The sequence below is a fragment of the Anomaloglossus baeobatrachus genome, chromosome 3 (genome assembly GCF_048569485.1).
Source record: "Anomaloglossus baeobatrachus isolate aAnoBae1 chromosome 3, aAnoBae1.hap1, whole genome shotgun sequence".
Classification (NCBI taxonomy): domain Eukaryota; kingdom Metazoa; phylum Chordata; class Amphibia; order Anura; family Aromobatidae; genus Anomaloglossus; species Anomaloglossus baeobatrachus.
The window spans coordinates 409,926,842-409,946,573 of NC_134355.1; the positions used below are offsets into that span (position 1 = coordinate 409,926,842).

Below are 19,732 nucleotides of genomic sequence, written 5' to 3' on the forward strand. Positions count from 1 at the left end.
CCTCTGCTCCCTCATGTGTCACACAGAACGCAAACGGGTCACACGTAACACACACTGACCATATGGATGTGTTCCGTGTGACACGCATCGGAGAGAGGCTATGTGTCTATTAAATAAAAAAAAAAAACTTTACTCACCTTCTCCTGCCCTCCTGGCTCTGCCGCTGCTGTCACTTGCTGCCGACCGCCACTCATTATGGTCATTTAATATTCACTTCACTGTGGCCGGAAGCAGCAGCAGCGGGGAGTCGGCAGGATCGGAGACCGAAGATCAGAACCACGGACAGCAACGCCAGGGACAGGTGAGTAGAAAATTCCCGTTCTCCATGTGTTATCACAGATAACACACGGAGAACACATGTGAGCCATAAACACGGCTCACGGAGGGCAATACGCATCTTTGACACGTCCGTGAAACACGTGCGTGATTTTCAAGGGCGTGTGAAAGAAGCCTAAGGCAATGTAAGTCTTTAGAATATAAGTCTGCAATGGCAAGGCCCTCTCCTTTCTGTACCAGTCTTTCATTGTTAGTTTGTTTTCTATATTTTATATTTGTATTTTGTGTGTAACTTCTTCTCATGTACAGCATTATGGAATTAATGGTTCTCTAAAATGAAATAATAAATAACTTCTTTTTACATTCCTAATATTAGAAACATATTATATTATCCAGTTTATATTATAAAAAAAAGTAAAATTATTAATGCTTAATTTATTTATTTTTATTTACATTGTAATTTAAAATATTAATTGTTATTATTTGTCATCTTACAGAAAGGTCTTGGCTGTGATTCCCGCATTGCAGTCATGGCACCAAAAAAGAAGAATGTTAAGAAAAACAAATCAGACATTAATGAGATGACTATCATCGTAGAAGACAGTCCACTAAGTAAACTCAATGGGCTCAGTGGCTTAATTGATGGGGGAAATGGCTTTAGTTACATCTCCACAGAGGTTTCTGACTCATCATATGGAACCAATCTCATGGAAGGGTTAAGCAGCATGAGACAAGAGAGTTTCCTTTGTGACCTCACCATTGGTACCAAAACAAAATCATTCATGGTCCACAAGGTCGTGATGGCATCCTGCAGTGAATACTTCCACAACATTCTGAAGAAGGATTCATCCACTCAGCGAGTCGATCTTAATGATTTATCTCCTCTCGGTCTAGCTACAGTAATAACCTATGCCTACACTGGTAAAATTACTCTGTCTTTGTATACCATCGGTAGTACCATATCTTCAGCCTCCTACCTTCAGATAAACAGCCTTGTAAATATGTGCTGTGACTTTTTATTGCAAGAGATTAATGTTGAAAACTGCATGTATGTCGCTAATATTGCAGAAACCTATGCACTTAAAAGTACAAAAGAAGCAGCACAAAAATTCATCAGGGACAATTTTATTGAGTTCTCCGAAACCGATCAGTTCCTAAAACTAACATATGATCAAATAAATGAACTTCTAATAGATGATGAGCTGCAACTACCATCTGAAATTGTTGCCTTCCAGATTGCAATGAAATGGCTAGATCATGATGAAAAAAGAATAAAGTATGCATCCGGTCTTTTAGGAAATATTAGATATGGCACTATCTCAGCTCAAGACTTGGTTAACTATGTCCAATCAGTGCCAAGAATGATGCAAGATACAGATTGTCATAGGCTTTTGGTTGAAGCCATGAATTATCATCTGCTTCCATATCATCAAAACACCTTACAATCAAGAAGAACAAAAATTCGTGGAGGAACAAGGGTTCTTGTAACTGTAGGAGGCCGACCAGCGTTGACCGAAAAGTCTCTTAGCAGGGAGATCTTGTACAGGGATCCTGAGAATGGATGGAAAAGGCTTACAGAGCTTCCTGCCAAGAGTTTTAACCAATGTGTCACAGTGATGGATGGCTTTCTCTACATTGCTGGTGGTGAAGACCAGAATGATGCTAGGAACCAAGCAAAGCATGCAGTCAGCAATTTCTGCAGGTAATTGTAGATTCAAAATCTAAAAAGTAACCTAGCACTTTAGTACATTTTGAATGTAGATATATATAAATTTATTTATTGGACACATAAATCCTTAAGGGGGTTTTCCTCCATCTTTACCTGGCAATAGTGAAAGGATCATTATAAACTAAAGATGTCTTCCTTAAAGGAGTTGTCCGACATAAACTCAAAAATCTTTGGTAAGCTAATTTGTGCTGTATTGTCATATAAAACACCCCTACATTGTTGTTTTTTGTTTTCTAACTTTTGTTCCTCTTGAATTCCCCCTTTATTCTCTGCAGCACCTTGTTTACATTCAGCAAAAGCAAACTGACCACTTCCTGTGCAAAACCTCAGTCAGAGCTGTCACCGCCCAGCCTCAGTGTCCAGCCCCTCCTCAGTGTCCAGCCTCGCCCCCTGCCCGCCCCCTGCACACACATTCCCTGTCAGTATTCAGCCTCAGCACTGACCTGTTATCACTACAGAATTGCAAATAACAGCCCCACATCAGGCTCTGCACCACACACCACATCGGGCTCTGCACCCCACACCACATCGGGCTCTGCACCCCACACCACATCGGGCTCTGCACCCCACACCACATCGGGCTCTGCACCACACACCACATCAGGCTCTGCACACCACACGCACACATATGGCTCTGCACACCACACACACACATATGGCTCTGCACCACACACACGCACATATGGTTCTGCACCACATACACGCACATCGGACTCAGCACCGCACGCGCACATCGGACTCTGCGCCGCACACGCACATCGGGCTCTGCACCACACACGCACATCAGGCTCTGCACCGCACATGCACATCGGGCTCTGCACCGCCCACGCACATCGGGCTCTGCACACCACACGCACATCGGGCTCTGCACACCACACGCACATATGGCTCTGCACCGCACACGCACATCGGGCTCTGCACCGCACACGCACATTGGGCTCTGCACCGCACACGCACATCGGGCTCTGCACCGCACACACACAGGGCTCTGCACCGCACACACACACACACATATGGCTCTGTACCGCACGCGGCGCTCTGCACCAACCCCCCCACCCCCATCCCCATCGGGAACACATGTAGGGAGTACATACTCACCCGTCCTCGGTCCCCGCCGCTCCTGCACATTCGCGTGCAGTCTGTGCTCTGGACATATCAGCACAGTAGTGACGTCACCACTGTGCTGAAGAGAGCACAGACAGCGGGACAGTGTTGAGAAGCAGCGCTGCGCTGCTTCTCATCAGCACTTTTAAATGTACCGGCATCTGTGATCTGTGATGCCGGTACATTTGAATGTGCGATCCTGAGCAGGGGGCCCGGTGCTGGCGCTGACACCACGGCAGCCGCCGCCAGGCCCCTCCCCCAGGTCACGGACCCCACAGCAGTGCAGGGGGAGGTTGCGGGGAGAGTACAGGTATGGGGGAATGTGTAGGAGGGTGCAGGGAAGGGGGGCGGGGCTCATCGCACTGTAGCCGCCCAGCAGGGCAGCAACATGCTGTTCCAGATTTGCATGTCAACATGGCCCTGCCCATGTTGACATGAAATGACCGGAAGCAGCAAAATCGCGGCAGGAGCGGTCACATGACCACTCTGAGCCGGGGGAGAGGGGCTGACAGCAGGGCAGGTAAGTGCTCTCTATCTACTTACCTGCCCCAATGTAGCCCAATAGGGTAATAAAAAAAAAAAGTCAAAAGAAGCCGGATAACCCCTTTAACAGTACAACCTCAGCCTCTCAAGTGATGATGTTCCCTTGGATGCATTCATGCCTATATAGTCATCTAACGCCATAGACCACTTATTGTCTGCAGAATAGGCTGTCAGATAGATGGGGCATGATCACATACAGTTGGTTGTCAGCAGCCAAGCACTAGCCTAAAGGCCCCGTTACACGCAACGACGTATCTAACAATATATCGCCGGGGTCCCGGATTCCGTGACGCACATCCGGCATTGTTAGCGAAGTCGTTGCGTGTGACAGCAAGGAACGAGCGTTAACGATGGAAAATACTCACCTTATCGTCCATCGTTGACACGTCGTTCCTTTTTAAAAAAAATCGGTGATTGTTGAGCACGCAGTTTGTTCGTCGTTCCCGAGGCAGCACACATCGCTACGTGTGACACCTCGGGAACGACGAACTGCAGCTTACCTGTGGCTGCCGGCAATGCGGAAGGAAGAAGGTGGGCGGGATGTTACGTCCCACTCATTTCCGCCCCTCCGCTTCGATTGGGTGGCTGCTTATTGACGTCGCTGTGACCCCGCACGAACCGCCCCCTTAGAAAGGAGGCAGTTCGCCTGCAACAGCGACGTCACTAGGCAGGTAAGTACATGTGATGGCTCCAAACGATTTTGTGCGCCATGGGCAGCAATTTGCCCGTGACGCACAAATGACGGTGGCGGGTGCTTTCACCCAATCGCTGAGTGTAACACCCCCTTTAAAAGCTTGGTGACTGTATGGACATGACTATGGACATGACATCATTATTTTCAGCCTTGATTGAGACTATAAAAGTGCTGTCACTAAAGTGATTGGGGTTCAGACCAGTAACAAAGTAAAAAAATAAAAATAAAGGAAAAACAAAGACAAAAATTAGCTGAAAAAATAGATGAATAAAAATACAAACTTTATTAAATCTTCATGTACAAAAATCACAAACAAAGTGGTGGCACAGTTATTGAAGCATCTTGATGGCGTTAATTATAACATCATCATGTTACGATTATGATCATAATATACAACACACAAATAAATAGATTAAAGCAGCTCACTCAGTAATGTAGCCCGTGTGGATGGAACACAGAATTGCTCTGACAGGTGTAGAGAATCCAACTAGGCAAAGAGAAAAATTCAGCTCCAAAAATTCAGCTAAAATCAGATAGATTTATTAACAAAATGTAAAATACAGAACACAGATCCATGTTAAACCCAAAAGAACTGCGGCTTGAAAGATGCAGTGGCCCATGGCTATGCATTTGGATGAAAAAAAAGAGATCCTTTTGTCCAAGCTTACACAAAGGACATCTTTTTTGTCTGGAACACATAACCATTGGCCATTGCTTCTTACGAGCTGCAGTTCTTTGGTTTTAACATGGATCTGTGTTCTGTATTTTTGTTAATAAATCTATCTAATTTTAGCTGAATTTTTGGAGCTGGATTTTTCCCATTGCCATAATATACAACACAATGGCTTAATTTCTAGCAAGATCACCATTCTGTTTAGGTTTTATTATAATAATTATTTCCCTTTTCAGGGAAAATCTCTTTCATTCTGTTAATTTTGTTTTTTTTCTTTTCCTTGGTATCTCTAGGTATGACCCACGTTTCAACACATGGATTCACCTTGCAAACATGAGCCAGAAGCGTACCCATTTTAGCTTGAATGTTTTCAGTGGTCTCCTTTTTGCAATTGGTGGTCGCAATTCTGAAGGTTGCCTAGCTTCAGTTGAGTGTTATGTGCCTTCAACTAACCAGTGGCAGCTGAAAGCACCACTGGAGGTTGCAAGGTGCTGCCATTCCAGTTCAGTCATTGATGGTAAGATCTTGGTCGTGGGTGGATACATAAATAATGCATACTCTCGCTCTGTCTGTATGTATGACCCATGCAATGATATCTGGCAAGATAAGGCAGCACTGAGTACACCAAGAGGATGGCATTGTTCTGTTACACTTGGTGACAGAGTGTATGTGATGGGTGGTAGTCAACTTGGTGGTCGTGGTGAGAGAGTTGATGTCCTCCCGGTTGAGTGCTTTAATCCTCATACTGGTCAGTGGAGCTACGTTGCTCCTCTACAGAATGGAGTGAGCACCGCAGGTGCTTCTGCACTAAACGGTAAAATCTATCTGGCTGGAGGTTGGAATGAAGTGGAAAAGAAATACAAGAAATGCATTCAGACCTACAACCCTGATCTTAATGAATGGACTGAGGAAGATGAATTACCAGAGGCAACTGTAGGAGTATCTTGCTGCACAATCACCATGCCAAATTTTAAAACAAGAGAATCCAGAGCAAGCTCAGTCTCTTCAGTGCCAGTCAGTATATAAATGTTTACTACTAATAGAAAGTTATTAAAAGAATCCAATACACCAACTGTAGCACATTGCTTCTCAGGCACTAGGCTAATATAACAATAAAGAGGGTAAACATGTAATTATATTATTCTTTAAGTTGTCTCAGCTTGCTCATTTTTATAACTTGGTGTATGAGATATCAAGGAGAACATGATGTAGACAAATAATTATTTATTAGTAACAGTGAAGGGAAATATTAACTGATCCATCAGAAAATATATCAATAACAACCTTAATATTGCTTTGGAAATTGTAATAATTTGCCCGTAAGGCATTGTAGCATGCTTTTCATTTACAATGAAGATAAGAAAAAATATAATAAATAAGTTAGAACAATATTTCACAGTAATGAGAATTGCCAGAAGAAGCAAGATGATGGTGTAAGCTATTTTGGTGCATGAGAAGTGATTGTTTTTCTTGTACATTAGAGCAAGTATGCAGTGAGTAATTTCTGGAAGATTTTTTTTTCATTAAAAATAATCATAAATTTAAAAGGCATTTAAGTGTTAGGAGCTTAGCTTTTGATTTCTGGGTGTACGATACTAACAAGGAGTATTTTTAGGATTCCATTATTGTTGTGTAATAACACAAACATAAAATCACCCTAAACACTTGTATATAATATTAATATAATATTAATCTATTGACCTTCATAACAAAACTGACAACTGATTATTATCAATCAAATCATTTTTGTTACCATGTCATTTTCAGTCTCATTATTCTACTAATTTTATTTTTGGAGCTTGGTCATTCTTCCAGTCCATAAATTGTGACCTACTAATCACTGTTTAACCTTAATGAATGAAGACCTAAGGAACCAAAGCACAAATTGTGTAAACCCAGTGGCATATGTACAGGGGTCCAGAACACTTAATATATGGAAAGTGGTTAGTGGATAGTTTAAAGATGTCCTCACCAGGACATAAGAGACAGAAAAGTGCCCCCGTGCAAGAACAATATTTGAGCCATTTGCAATTCAAAAGCTTATCATGATGCACAATGCCCCCTACGTTGAAGATGAAAGTGGCTCCCTTAACTCTTGTGCCCCTGTGCGGCTTCACGGGTTGCAACAATGGTATCTGGTATATGGTATGGTCTTCATACTGTGATGATGATGCAGTAGTTGTCCCTTGATCTAAAGACATTGTGATCACTTGTATTTTAATTTTATTTCCCAGCTCTAAAGATCACATCCAGGTTCAAATCTAGGTTTATCAGACCTCCTCCGTGCTACTGCATTCAATAATGACAACCTTTTTTCCGCTGCAATCCTATACTTTAGCTTCCTAGATCCTTGTGACTATGTCATTAGTGGAATGAGGTATCATAATTGGCACTGCTCTCTAACTAAAGTGAAACTAATCCTTAGTACAGTCTCTGAAATTACCTAAAGATCAGTGGTAACTCCTGATGCCCCATCAATTGCTCAAAGTGTGCAGCTCAGGAGGCAGAAACACAGCTCCTGCCTGAATGCACACACAGAGCTGAGTTCAGCGGCACACTTCTGAGTGGTCTTTTGAAAAATCATTGGAATCCCAAATGGGTTGTCCACTACTCGGACAACCCCTTTTCAATCCATATGTTTCTTGAACAAAATTTAGTTTAAGTGGTGCTTAAATATATCTATGGTATATACCAGAATTGAGCCGATTGCTTCTTGCAACCACACTTCACAGTCCAGGTCAATGCACTCTAGCAATGGAAAGGAGCCGTGCGAATTTCTTTATCCTTTGGGATCTCAAGCTCGGCTTAAAATTAGTCAAGCTGGCAACACATCAACTATGCAGTGCATACTGCACAGGTGATGTCACATCAGGCTGGCAAAGAAGATACTGTACCAGGGAACCTGGAAGCTCTAGAAATTCATGCACCTCTGGTCCATGGAAAGCAAGTATTGACTTGAACCACAAACCGGGATTTCCTAGTTTAATAGTTTTTAAGGTTGAAAGTAGAGTTAAGTCCATCAGGTTCAACCCATAGCCTAACATATTGATCCAGAGGAAGGCAAAAAACTCCATTGTGCAGATAGTAAGTTCCACATTAAGAGAACAAATTCCTTCTCGACTCCACATACGGCAATCAGAATAGTTCTCTGGGTCTATGCCCAGGTTCAGAATCTAAGGGTTGCAAGAAGTGATACACTTAACTCTAGTATATAGTGTGTATCATATTGTACAGTATATCACAAAAGTGAGTACACCCTCACATTTTTGTAAATATTTTATTATATCTTTTCAAGGTACAATGCTGAAGATATGACACATTGATACAATGTAAAGTAGTCAGTGTGCAGCTTGTTTAACAGTGTAAATTGTTTATGCCATCTAAATAACTCAACAGTCATTAATGTCTAAACTGCTGGCAACAAAACTGTGCTCAATTAATAATAATAATAATAAGTTTATTCATTTATATAGCGCTATTAATTCCATAGCACTTTACATACATTGGCAACACTGTCCCCATTGGGGCTCACAATCTAGAGTCCCTATCTGTATGTCTTTGGAATGTGGGAGGAAACCGGAGTACCCGGAGGAAACCCACGCAAACACGGGGAGAACATACAAACTCCTTGCAGATGGTGTCCTTGGTGGGATTTGAACCCAGGACCCCAGCGCTGCAAGACTGCAGTGCTAGCCACTGAGCCACCGTGCCGCCATTTTCCCTTCACAATTGCATGTGACTCATTAGTTTTCCAAGTTTTCAGGTGTGAATAGGCAGCAGGTGTCTTAAATTTGGTGTTATCACTCTCACAATCTCTCATACTGGTCACTCATACAGTTCAACATGGCACCTCATGGCAAATAATTCTTCAAAGATCTAAAAAAAATAATTTTTGTCCACATTAATATAGCCTAGGCTCTACGAAGATTCCTAACACCCTGAAACTGAGCTGCACCATGGTGTCCGACTATACAGCGGTTTAAAACAACAAGTTACACTCAGAACAGACCTCACCATGATTGTCTAAAGAAGTTGAGTGCACATGCTCTGTGTCGATCCCAGAGGTTTTCTTTTCAAAATAGATGGATGAGTGCTGCCAGCATTGCTGCAGAGGTAGTAGGGGTGGGGAATCAACTTGTCAGTGCTCAGTACATATGCCACCAAACACGGCATTAAATTGGTCTGCATGGCTGGAGTCTCAGAAGGAAGCCTCTTCTAAAGATGATGCACAAGAAAGCAAGAAAACAGTTTGTTGATAAGAAGCAGACAAAGGGCATGGATTACTGTAACCATGTCTTGTGGTCTGATGAGACCTAGATAAACATATTTGGTTCAGATGGTGTCAAGCGTGTGTCATGGCAACTAGGCAAGGAGTACAAAAACAAGTGTGTTAAGCCTACAGTCAAGCATAGTGAAGAGAGTGTCATGGTGGTTTGGGGCTGCATGAGTGCTGCCAGCTGTGGGGTTCACTGAGTGAACCATGAATGCCAACATGTACTGTGATATACAGAAGCAGAGCATGATCCCCTCCTTTTAGAAACTGGGCCACAGGGGAGTATTCAAACATAATGACCCCAAATACATCTTCAAGACGACCGCTGCTTTGCTAAAGAAACTGAGGGTAAAGGTGCTGGACTGGTCAAGCATGTCTCCAGACCTAAATCTAATTGAGTATCTGTGGGGCATCTGCAAACAGACAGTGGAGGAGTACATGGTCTCTAACATCCACCACCTCTTTGATGTCGTCATGGAGGAGTATAAGAGAATTCCAGAGGCTCCTGGGAAGCTCTAGTGAACTCCATGCCCAAGAGAGTTAAGGCAATACTTGAAAATAATGGCAGCACAAAAATATTGACACTTTGAGCACAATTTGGCCATTTTAACTTAGGGGTTTACTCACATTTGATGCAAGCAATTTAGACATTAATGGGTGCTTGGTGAGTTATTTAGAGGGCACACCAAATTTACACTGTTATATAAGCTGTGCACTGACTACTTTACATTTTATCAAAGTGTCATATCTTCAATGTTGTCCCATGAAAAGAAATAAAATATTTTTTTACAAAATGTATGGGGTGTATTCACTTATGTGATATATTGTATATCTTCGTTTTATAAATACTAATATTACAATAAATTCTGCTAATTTTGCCATTTGCTTATTGTTAACTATGGTAAGTTAATTTTGTATTACTTGATACTGGATAAAAATTAATAAAGCACGTACGGCATGCATTCAATACAAGCAATCTTCTTGTAGGATTTCTTTTTAGCGAACATATTTAAGTATTTTGTATGCTTCATGGTAAATAAAATTGCTAGCATTGCCTTTTTCGAAATGAAGCAACAACCAATGAATTTGCAAAGCAATATAATGTTGATTTGGCGCAGTACTGCCCAATGCAAGATAGAAAAATGAATACATAATGCAGGCATTAAATTTCCATTACTATTTCCATATCTTGACTTTTCATGCTTATTGAAATCTCAAACAGGCTGAAAACGTAATAAAATGTTATACTTGGTTTCTAAATGAAACATAATCACAGTAGCAGAACATAAAATTATAAATTGAAATCCAAAAAACAACTTAAAATTATGCAAATTAAAATTATGAAAAAAACACAGATTTTTAATGTTATAATAAACACGATGACAAATGTATCAAAACTTCAAAATAGAGGATATCTTTTTTTATATATAAGTAGTGTAAATTTTTCTAACGACGACAAAAAATGTCTTTGAGATAACTAAAAGTTTTAGAAAAATAAAGTTCTATAAAATCCTAGGTAAAAGTAAAATAGGTGGCTGGAAAGTTTAGTATCTCCTGCTTTCACTGTGGCTGAAGAAAGGAAATCTAGTTTGCTTGTTCTCTAAAGCTTAAAATTTATTTTTCTACCTTGCGGTATTTCAGTCTGGATACAGTCACATATTTCTATATATTTCATATCAAAAATAGGACACAATTTTTCAAAAGAAATTAGAAAGAGTTTCCTTAAGGAAAAGTTTTCTACTTTCCTTTGGTCAAATTTCTTCCTTTTTTGGTAAGAAATATTTTAATGTAACAAGATCTGAAAAGATGGCTATGTAAAGGCTCCTTTATGGGGATATTTGCTTCGTCTTGCCTGATGTAGGTTTATGTGCTAAGAAACTATTTATTATATAAGAAAAGTAAAGTATCCCAAATTAATGTGAATATCTTTTATTTTAATAGTACCAAACCTTAAAGGGAGTTTCCATCTAACAACATTTGTCCAGTTTGGGGATAAGCAATAAATGTTAGATAGTTTAGGGTCTTTCTGCTGGGAACCCCACTAATCACTACTGTGGGACATTCCAGTGTCCTATCTCCAACACATCAATGAAAACAGGATAGAGGAAAGGGTTAACCCACGCTGCCATGGAGATAAGCAGGAGATGACTCGGGAGGTAAATTTTTTGTGATTTTTAATTTTCAATGCGTTTCGGAGTCTAACTGACTCCTTCATCAGGAATCAAAAACCACTGAATGTGAATCTGTGTTTTTTAACACCTGATGAAGGCGTCCGTCAGACTCTGAAATGCACTGAAAAATAAAAATCGGAAAGAATTTACCTGCGAAGTCATTTCCTGCTCATCTTCACGGCAGCGTGGGTTAACCCTTTCCTCTATCCTGTTTTTATCAATGTATCAGCCGGGTCTGCGGCAGCCAACGTGGTGTTATACTATACTTTATCGGTATTTGTGACCCTCACAACTCCTCGAGGTGAGTGTTTCCGAGCTCTTTATTCTGGTTACACTGGGATAAGACACCATCTGCTCCTTTTGTCTCTTCCAGATATTACTTTATTTATCACCAACACAGTAAGGAAGAGTAGGAGGAAAAGGGCAAAATGGCACGAGCGCTTTCACTGCTGCTCTGCACAAATCTGTAGAGTAACCATTGAGAGTGATTGCTTGGGACCCCATTGCAAGCTATCTCACATTTATTATTAATTCTATAAATAATGAAGGTGATAAATACTATTAGTGGTAAAACCCTTTAAAAGCATTCTCTCCCAAATTCGGAACATTTTTTGGAAAAATCATTCTTGAGTTTTCGTCTTGTGAGTAGTCTATCAAAATCCTCTTAAGTCCCTTCAGAGTTACTTTGCAATCTACACAATGAGCAGATGTGGGACACAAACAACATAGTGTCCTTATGGTTTTATTCAGCTTTCTAAAGACCCTGACCTGGCCTTAGCATAAAAGAACTATATTTGACAATGGAAAGCCTTTGGGAACTACAATAAATTCCACTAATGCTTATCACTCAGCTTCTGTAGGAGATCAAGATAACTTATGAATAACTGAGAAACTTTATACAAGACCACAATTGAGGACTAGAATGTCAGGTATTTATATTTTAGTGGAATGTGCTTTAGGAAACATATTTTTGTTTATTGGGGTTAAACAAACATTACCAAAACAGACATTTAGAGCAATAAACTCAATTTCTTTATTTCCCCATTTGTTTACAAAATGTTGGATTAGAAGGTCGATGATATATTGACTTTTCTAAATGAATGTCAATTTATTGAAATTTATATTCCTTTAATGAAAAGCTTTGTCCATTGGACTAATAATGGATTAAATGAAGTGAAGGCGTTGGCATTAGACAAGTGGCAAGACAAGCATTAAGCAGCAATCCTTGGATGGAGTTGTGGAGGTTGTTGATAAGGAACACTTTTAAGAAGTGTTCACTACTTAGATTTGACATAATGTACAAATCAGTGAAAATCTGTGAGCTTTTCCCTTTATGCAGCACATGTATGTCCAGTATCTGCAATGTAAAAATGATTCTGAAATCTGGTAACCCTTAAAGGGAGGCTGCCTTCAGTTCTAAACTGCTGCAAAACCACTGACACCACTGGATAGGAGAAATGTAAAGGTTTCAAAAAGCACCATTCAATAAGAGTTTAGCAGCTGCATATTGAAAAAATCCTCTATCAACTGCTCTCTGGGTGGTCCATAATTCTGAAGTGCCCTTGGGTCTGCGCAGTAAGCGCTCCACCATTTTTCTGCTTTGCTCTTGAGTGAGGCCTGTCACAGGCTCCTGTTTGGAGGTGCCATCAGAGATGGGAGATTGGGGAGCAGATATTGCACAGACCCTGCACTTCAGGGCTAGGGGCTGCCCAAAAAACACTTGCAGGAGAGTTGTGTGCCAGACTAAACCTAAGCTTTCTCATACTGCTATGTTTAAACCCCTCAACACTTCTATCTAGCTCTGTCAGCAGTTTCGCAAAGTGGTCATTTCAAGGAGAACCTCACAACAAAATATTGTGGGCAGCTGCACAGAAATTTGTAATTGGGACAGATGGTTGGTGATTGACAAGTGAAATATAATGCTCTATGACTAAGCTTATTAATTGGGAGTTAAAGAAACAAATCTCACAAAGATTGAAATCATAAGGCTTATTTCACTATACTGATGACTTTGATCTCTGTATGACAAATAACATTATATAATAGTTATATTATCAGCTTAAAGAGGTTGTCCACTACTTTTACATTGATGGACAATGCTTCAGATAGGTCATCAATGTCTGATCGGCTCGGATCCGACACCCCCCGTCCCCACCGACCAGCTGTTCCCAGTCCTGGCGGAAACGTTCCGTTCCGGAGCTGCTCTGTCTTCTGATAGCGGACGCTGTTGGGTACTATGTCTTCTTATAGAGGCCTCCTATTGCCTATAATGCAGGCTGTCTGCTGCCACCGCTGGGCCCGAAAACAGCTTATCAGAGGGTGCCGAGTGTTGGACTCTCACCGATCAAACATTGATGACCTATCCGAAGGATAGGCCATCAATGTAAAACTAGTGGACAACCCTTTCAATAAACTAAGGTGTCTACACATTTTCATTCTCTCTTTCTGGAGGACCTCACATTTCCATGCTTACATGGTCAGCCGATGTATTTTAGTGGGAACTGTATAATACCTCCTTTTCCATGGGGTGGCACTGCAGAGAAATGAAACACTTTCCTAAGAGTTTATATTTAGGAATCTTAGTAGTTGAACCCTCTCAGCAAAAAGAGTTTGTTAAAAGTGGACAACCCCTCTAAAAACACTTTTCTATAAGAACCTAATATACCGTAAGTATTAGGAATAAATCAACATATCTATGTAAAATGTGAGATAAGACTTATGATATTTTCACAGTGACAGGTTGAGAAATCTCAATTTGTCAGTAGGTTAATATAGGAAAACAAAAGGTTTGCAATATCGTACCTACAGAATACACTGTATTGAATAACTTCTGCTTAAGGGTTTTATTATGTATGATTCTCACAATATCAGTTGTATTAAAATATATTTAAAAAATGATTCATTGATATTTTGCCAAAAGGGAACAGAAAGCTTTATACTGTAGTAAATTGTAAAGAGAAAATCCTTTTTTAATGGAGAGTATTATTTTTAGCTTGACTAAAGAAATGATTATACTTACCCAGTATGAAGATTCAAAGATATTTATTTATCTGGATTTGGTCCATAAAAAAACTAATTCATCAACTGTGATGCCGCATTGTTATAAGCGGTGATAGTAAAAATAGACATCAGTGTCAATTATTCTTTTATATGTTATTATTGAATTATACAGTGACACTTTGGTATAATTATAATAACTGCTACATACAAATCTGTTGAAAAAGAAAATGTAAACTGGAATAATCATTTACAAAATTGTTATTCATGCAAATAAAGGAAATATGAAATCTGAAAGTTATGAGTATAGTGACACAATGATGTCAGAAAACCAGGTTGTAATCACCAAAATCTTCTTCTTATTTCAGATATGAAGGGTGTAGGATTTGTAAATAAATATAGGGACATCAGAGTAGTTTATCTGGCACAATGACCACAATGGTGATGTCTACCAGGCTGACACATAGGCACTTTGTCACTTCTAGGTATTTTTTTTGACAAGCCATGAAAGGGCCCATGCAATGCAATCAACTAGATATCATCTACGCACCCCCCAAACCTATAAACATTTGACTCTGTTGAGTGTTCAATGTTCATGAGCTTTTAATGGAGAGAGGGGAGAAAGTCATTGCCAAATACTTCTGGCAGCAGCAATATTTTTCTAGAGAACAAAAAAAAACAAGGTTTTAAAATTGGAAGTTCTAATACATATTAGATGGTCATCTATTCCTTCTGAAAATCAGACTACTTTAATTTAATATGTATGGGGCCTAAAGGGGTATCTGTCATCATGTCTTTACATATGAAAGCAGTGGTATGGGTGCATACTCTAGGAGCTTGAGTTCCAATAAAAATACTTTTTTGTACAGTTCTCATGAGAAATCTAGTGTAGTCATATGCAAATCAAGCTGGAAGTGGTGTGGAGGTGACTGTTTCAACTCCACTGACATGTCCATGTGCTTGCAGTCTGATTTGCATATGACATCTAGACTAGATTCTTCATGACTTGTATATTGGATCCTTATACAAAAGGTGTCATTTTTTGGAAGGTACATTTGCCTGTACAGGCATACTTCCAATTCCATATGTAAAAATGTGCTGACAGGTGCCCTTTCCATGACTTGTCTCTACTGTTAGTTTCTACAGCTTCAGGCATTATTGGTGTGTATATCTGATGAAGAACAAGAGAGATGTTTATAATGTAAATATATCTTCCTATCTGCTGATATCATTTTGCTTTCATGGCCCATACACCCTAAACTAACGTTGCCCGAACCTGCTGATACCAGGAGGCTAACAAAAAAGAATTCATAAAAAATTAACTTTATTAAATATGCTTAAAAACACCCCACCCAAAGGTGAACACAATAATTGAGATAAATAATAGACATCAGCTTAGCATAGTGGATCATTGGTATTGATACACATACATGTGGACTGAATGTCATGAAAAATGGAAAGGAATAGTGTTACCTCTATCCCTTCTTTTTTCATGGCCCTCACCCTATCACTTCCGTGGAGTTGACACCCTAAAGAGTGGTGCTCCAGCTCAACAGTGACTTTCTCTCCCTAGAAGGCCCTAAATTGACATAGGATAAATATAATTGTAATGCCAGCATCATTGCACTGTCCCGCCTCCTCTCCTCAGCAGGGATGCCAATATATTCAATGCCATGCCCGGCCTGCTCACTCCCCTGCTCCTTCTGCAGTCCCCATGCTTCAGGGCCTGCACATGTTGTACAGCTCTCCTGTCAACCTCCTTAGGGCGTGAGAGTGCGGTCCCCGTCTCTAAAAGGGGCAGCGAGCACTTAGTAGTGTTACCAAGCATATGGTTGGGAGGCACAAAGTATTTAAGGCACCTTCCTTTGTATGGAAGTGCCTGAGCAATTAGTTTCCCAGGGTTCCTGGACCTGTCAGTACTCTAGTCTGTATGCATTCCTGCCAGTCTCTGATTTCGTCCTCTGTCTGATTGCTCTGTTCCCATCCTGTCAGTCTCATCTGTCTCCCATACTTGAACCTGTCCAACCAGTCTATCTCCTGTACCTGCTCTATCCTTCCTGACCTCTGTACCTGTGTTCCTGACCTTTGAGTCCGCTGCTGCAGTACCAGGGACTGCCTTGGAGAGGTGCCTGGTGTCTGCCGGCAGCCCATCCCATCCTCACCATCAGAGCCTCTAGTGAAAACTCGGTAGGCACTTATTTACGCCCCTTCATGATAAGTTCATTCCATGGCACAGTTGGTCTACACCCACTAAAGTGACAGTAGGGGTACAATAATTCGATATAATTGAGAGTTAGTTGCAGTTAAATGCACAGGGTGCTGCTAGGATGATCTTATGGATTAAAACCCACCAGCATTAGTAAAAAGGAGTATTGCTCTGTGGTTAAAGAACTGTTGGAACCCAGCAAATGTCATATAGTAAAATTCACCTTGATAAGAGTGTAATGTAATAAAATCAAGGTAGCTTTTCATGCAAAACAGTAATCAAACATCTGATAAGGATTGCATCCACTATAAAAGTATAACTAGATAAATCAACATGAGTTGAGTTTACTTATATGAACCCTATGTCATGCCTTGACACCAGTGGCGTAACTAGAGTTTGATGGGCCGCGGTTCAAAGTTCAGACCTGCCCCCCCTCTCCATGTACACCAACACTTGGGGTATGGGACAATGACACTGACACTTGGGCTACAGAATAATGACACTGACACTTGGCCCTTACCCTCAGCACCCAGGTTTCCCATGATCTGAAATCCCTCTATCAGCACCCAGCTTTCCTATGTTCTGATATCCATCTTGTCCTCAGCACCCAGCTCCCCCATGCTCTGCTATACATCTTTCACTCAGCACCCAGCTTTCCTATATCAGAGTATGGGAAAGATGGGTGCTGAGGGAAGATGTACAGAAGAGCATGGGAAAGCTGGGTGCTGAGGGAAAGAGCTTTTTTTTCCCTCAGCACAAAACATTCCTATCCCCTGCTTGTGTCTTTGTCCCCCCTTGTATATAGTTTTCCAAATACTATAATGGCCCCCACATAGCCTTCCATATAGTATAAAGGGTCCCACATAACCCTTCATATATTAGAATGCACCTCCATAGTCCTCCACATATTATAATGCCTTTGCCATAGTTCTCCAAGTATTATAATTCACCCCATAGTCCTCCATATATTATACTGCACCACATAGTCCTCCATATATTATACTGCACCACATAGTGCTCCATATATTATAATTCACCCCATAGTCCTCCATATATTATACTGCACCACATAGTCCTCCATATATTATAATGCACCCCCATAGTCCTCCATGTATAAAGTAGCCTTCATAACCCTCCAATTATTATAATGAATTTCCCATAGTTCTCCATGTATTAGAATTCACCCCATAATTCTCCATATATAATAATTCACCCCATAATTCTCCATATATAATAATTCACCCCATAATTCTCCATATATTATAATTCACCCCATAGTACTCCATACACGCTCATCTCTATTTGTGACTCAAGGAACATTTTTTTTTTCCCAAAAATGTATTAGTTTTACTTTGCCACTTAACTAAAACAAAAACTATACGTGTTTGGTATCTGCGTGATTATACTGATCTGGAGACTCATAAGGCTAGGTCAGTTTTATGGTAAAATGAATGATCTAAATAAAAAACTATTCAAGAAGTTAACTTTTTTTGCATCACTTGCAACTTTTTTCCAGCTTACCATTACATTGTATGATCAAATGAATGGTAATAGGTGGCGCTGTGCTAGAGTTTGTCTCCTTTCCTGGAGAGACAATTTGAATATTTCCCAGAGGGGCATTGCAGCTATAAGTCCCCTTACTGGCAGCCAGACTGGCTTGCAAAATCTCCTTAAGGAGAATAGTGTTCCCCCGTGGTCCCCACAAAGCTTCTCATGAGTCGGATCAGACACTCCATACTTTGCACTGACGAGGGGCAAGCACCCCGAAACACTGTGTCTGCAAATTGGGATTCTAATCTGGCATAAATCCTAAGTCATATGCAAAGGATTGTTAAAAATCCACTTTTGACCTTTAGGATCGCTACTTCCAATAGGTGGCGCTGCGCTAGAGTTTGTCTCCTTTCCTGGAGAGACAATTCAAATGAATGGTGTCATTCAAAAGTAGAACTCATGTCGCAAAAAATAAGCTCTCACACGGCTATGTTGACGGAAAAATAAAAAACAAAAAAGAAACATTTGCACTCTGTAGTACTAAAATATATGGAACAAAATAATATAAGGATATAGACATGCAATACTGCTATGAAAAACATATAAAAATTGAGATACTTAGTACACAAAAATTGCCAGTTTTATGTGAGCCCAACAGCCAACGCCAATGCGACCTCTTAAAAAAGTAAATAAGATCGTGAACAAATATTACGGGTCTAAATGTCCACGTAGAATTACTATGTTTTAGTTATCTTACATGTCACATTTATGGTCATACACTTTAGATTTGTTATAATATTGCACTCAGCTTATGTTTGTTATAGATTAAATCAGACTTTTCCATCAAGTTTAGTCTGATGTGTATGGGAATCTTTGGGGTCCATAAAATTGAGCACCTGCATCAGTTTTCAGTAACCTCCGGTCATAAATATTATTATCATATTTAGTAATCTGACCATAAAAGAGAATTGTTACTGAATAACTTCATGTTTATCTATGAGACTAAAGCGTTTGGTTCGGACCTAGGGGAATTCCATCAACAGTTCTGCAATTTTACAATTGTTCATTACTGATTAAACCCTATGATTGTGGTGTTAAATCATTTACAATATGACATAATAAATGAGTAATAGAGAACACAAACAGTATTGGCAACAATCAGAACAATTTTCCACAGGAAAAATCATTCCAATAATTGTAGATTGCTGCAGGATTTGCTCCAATGTATAAAACGTTGGTCAGTTAAGAGAAAATTGACCAATAAAAAACTAAGGATAGCTGATATTGCTTTGTTTGCTTAGCTAAGAGATTCCTGAGATATACACTTTGGTGCAAAAGGGTACAATGTTTTGACTTTTGACTTTCAGGCTCCATATCTCAACATCCACTACAGCTTTGAACGTGAGCCTACCATCATTTTATAAACAAGCAACCTGGCTATTTCAGGCATAAGTTTGAATTGTGTGGTGCCCCTGACCCGGTCAGGCACCACTGAGTACTGCACGCATGCTGGGACAGTACTGCCAGGTAATCCAAAAGGCCAGAATGAGGTTTGTACGCACAGACACATAGCAA

General features: G+C 40.3%; 1 protein-coding gene across 1 annotated transcript in view; it reads left to right on the top strand.

Annotated features, from left to right (window-relative positions):
* KLHL31 (kelch like family member 31) overlaps nt 1–10,264 on the top strand; it is a 55,725-nt gene extending 45,461 nt beyond the window's left edge. The window contains exons 2-3 of the mRNA XM_075340302.1: nt 774–1,978; nt 5,313–10,264. Of these exons, the coding sequence (XP_075196417.1) occupies nt 807–1,978; nt 5,313–6,045 (1,905 nt within the window). The 5' untranslated portion in view covers nt 774–806 and the 3' untranslated portion in view covers nt 6,046–10,264. The remainder of the gene's footprint in view (nt 1–773; nt 1,979–5,312) is intronic.
* The last annotated feature ends 9,468 nt before the right edge of the window (nt 10,265–19,732 follow it).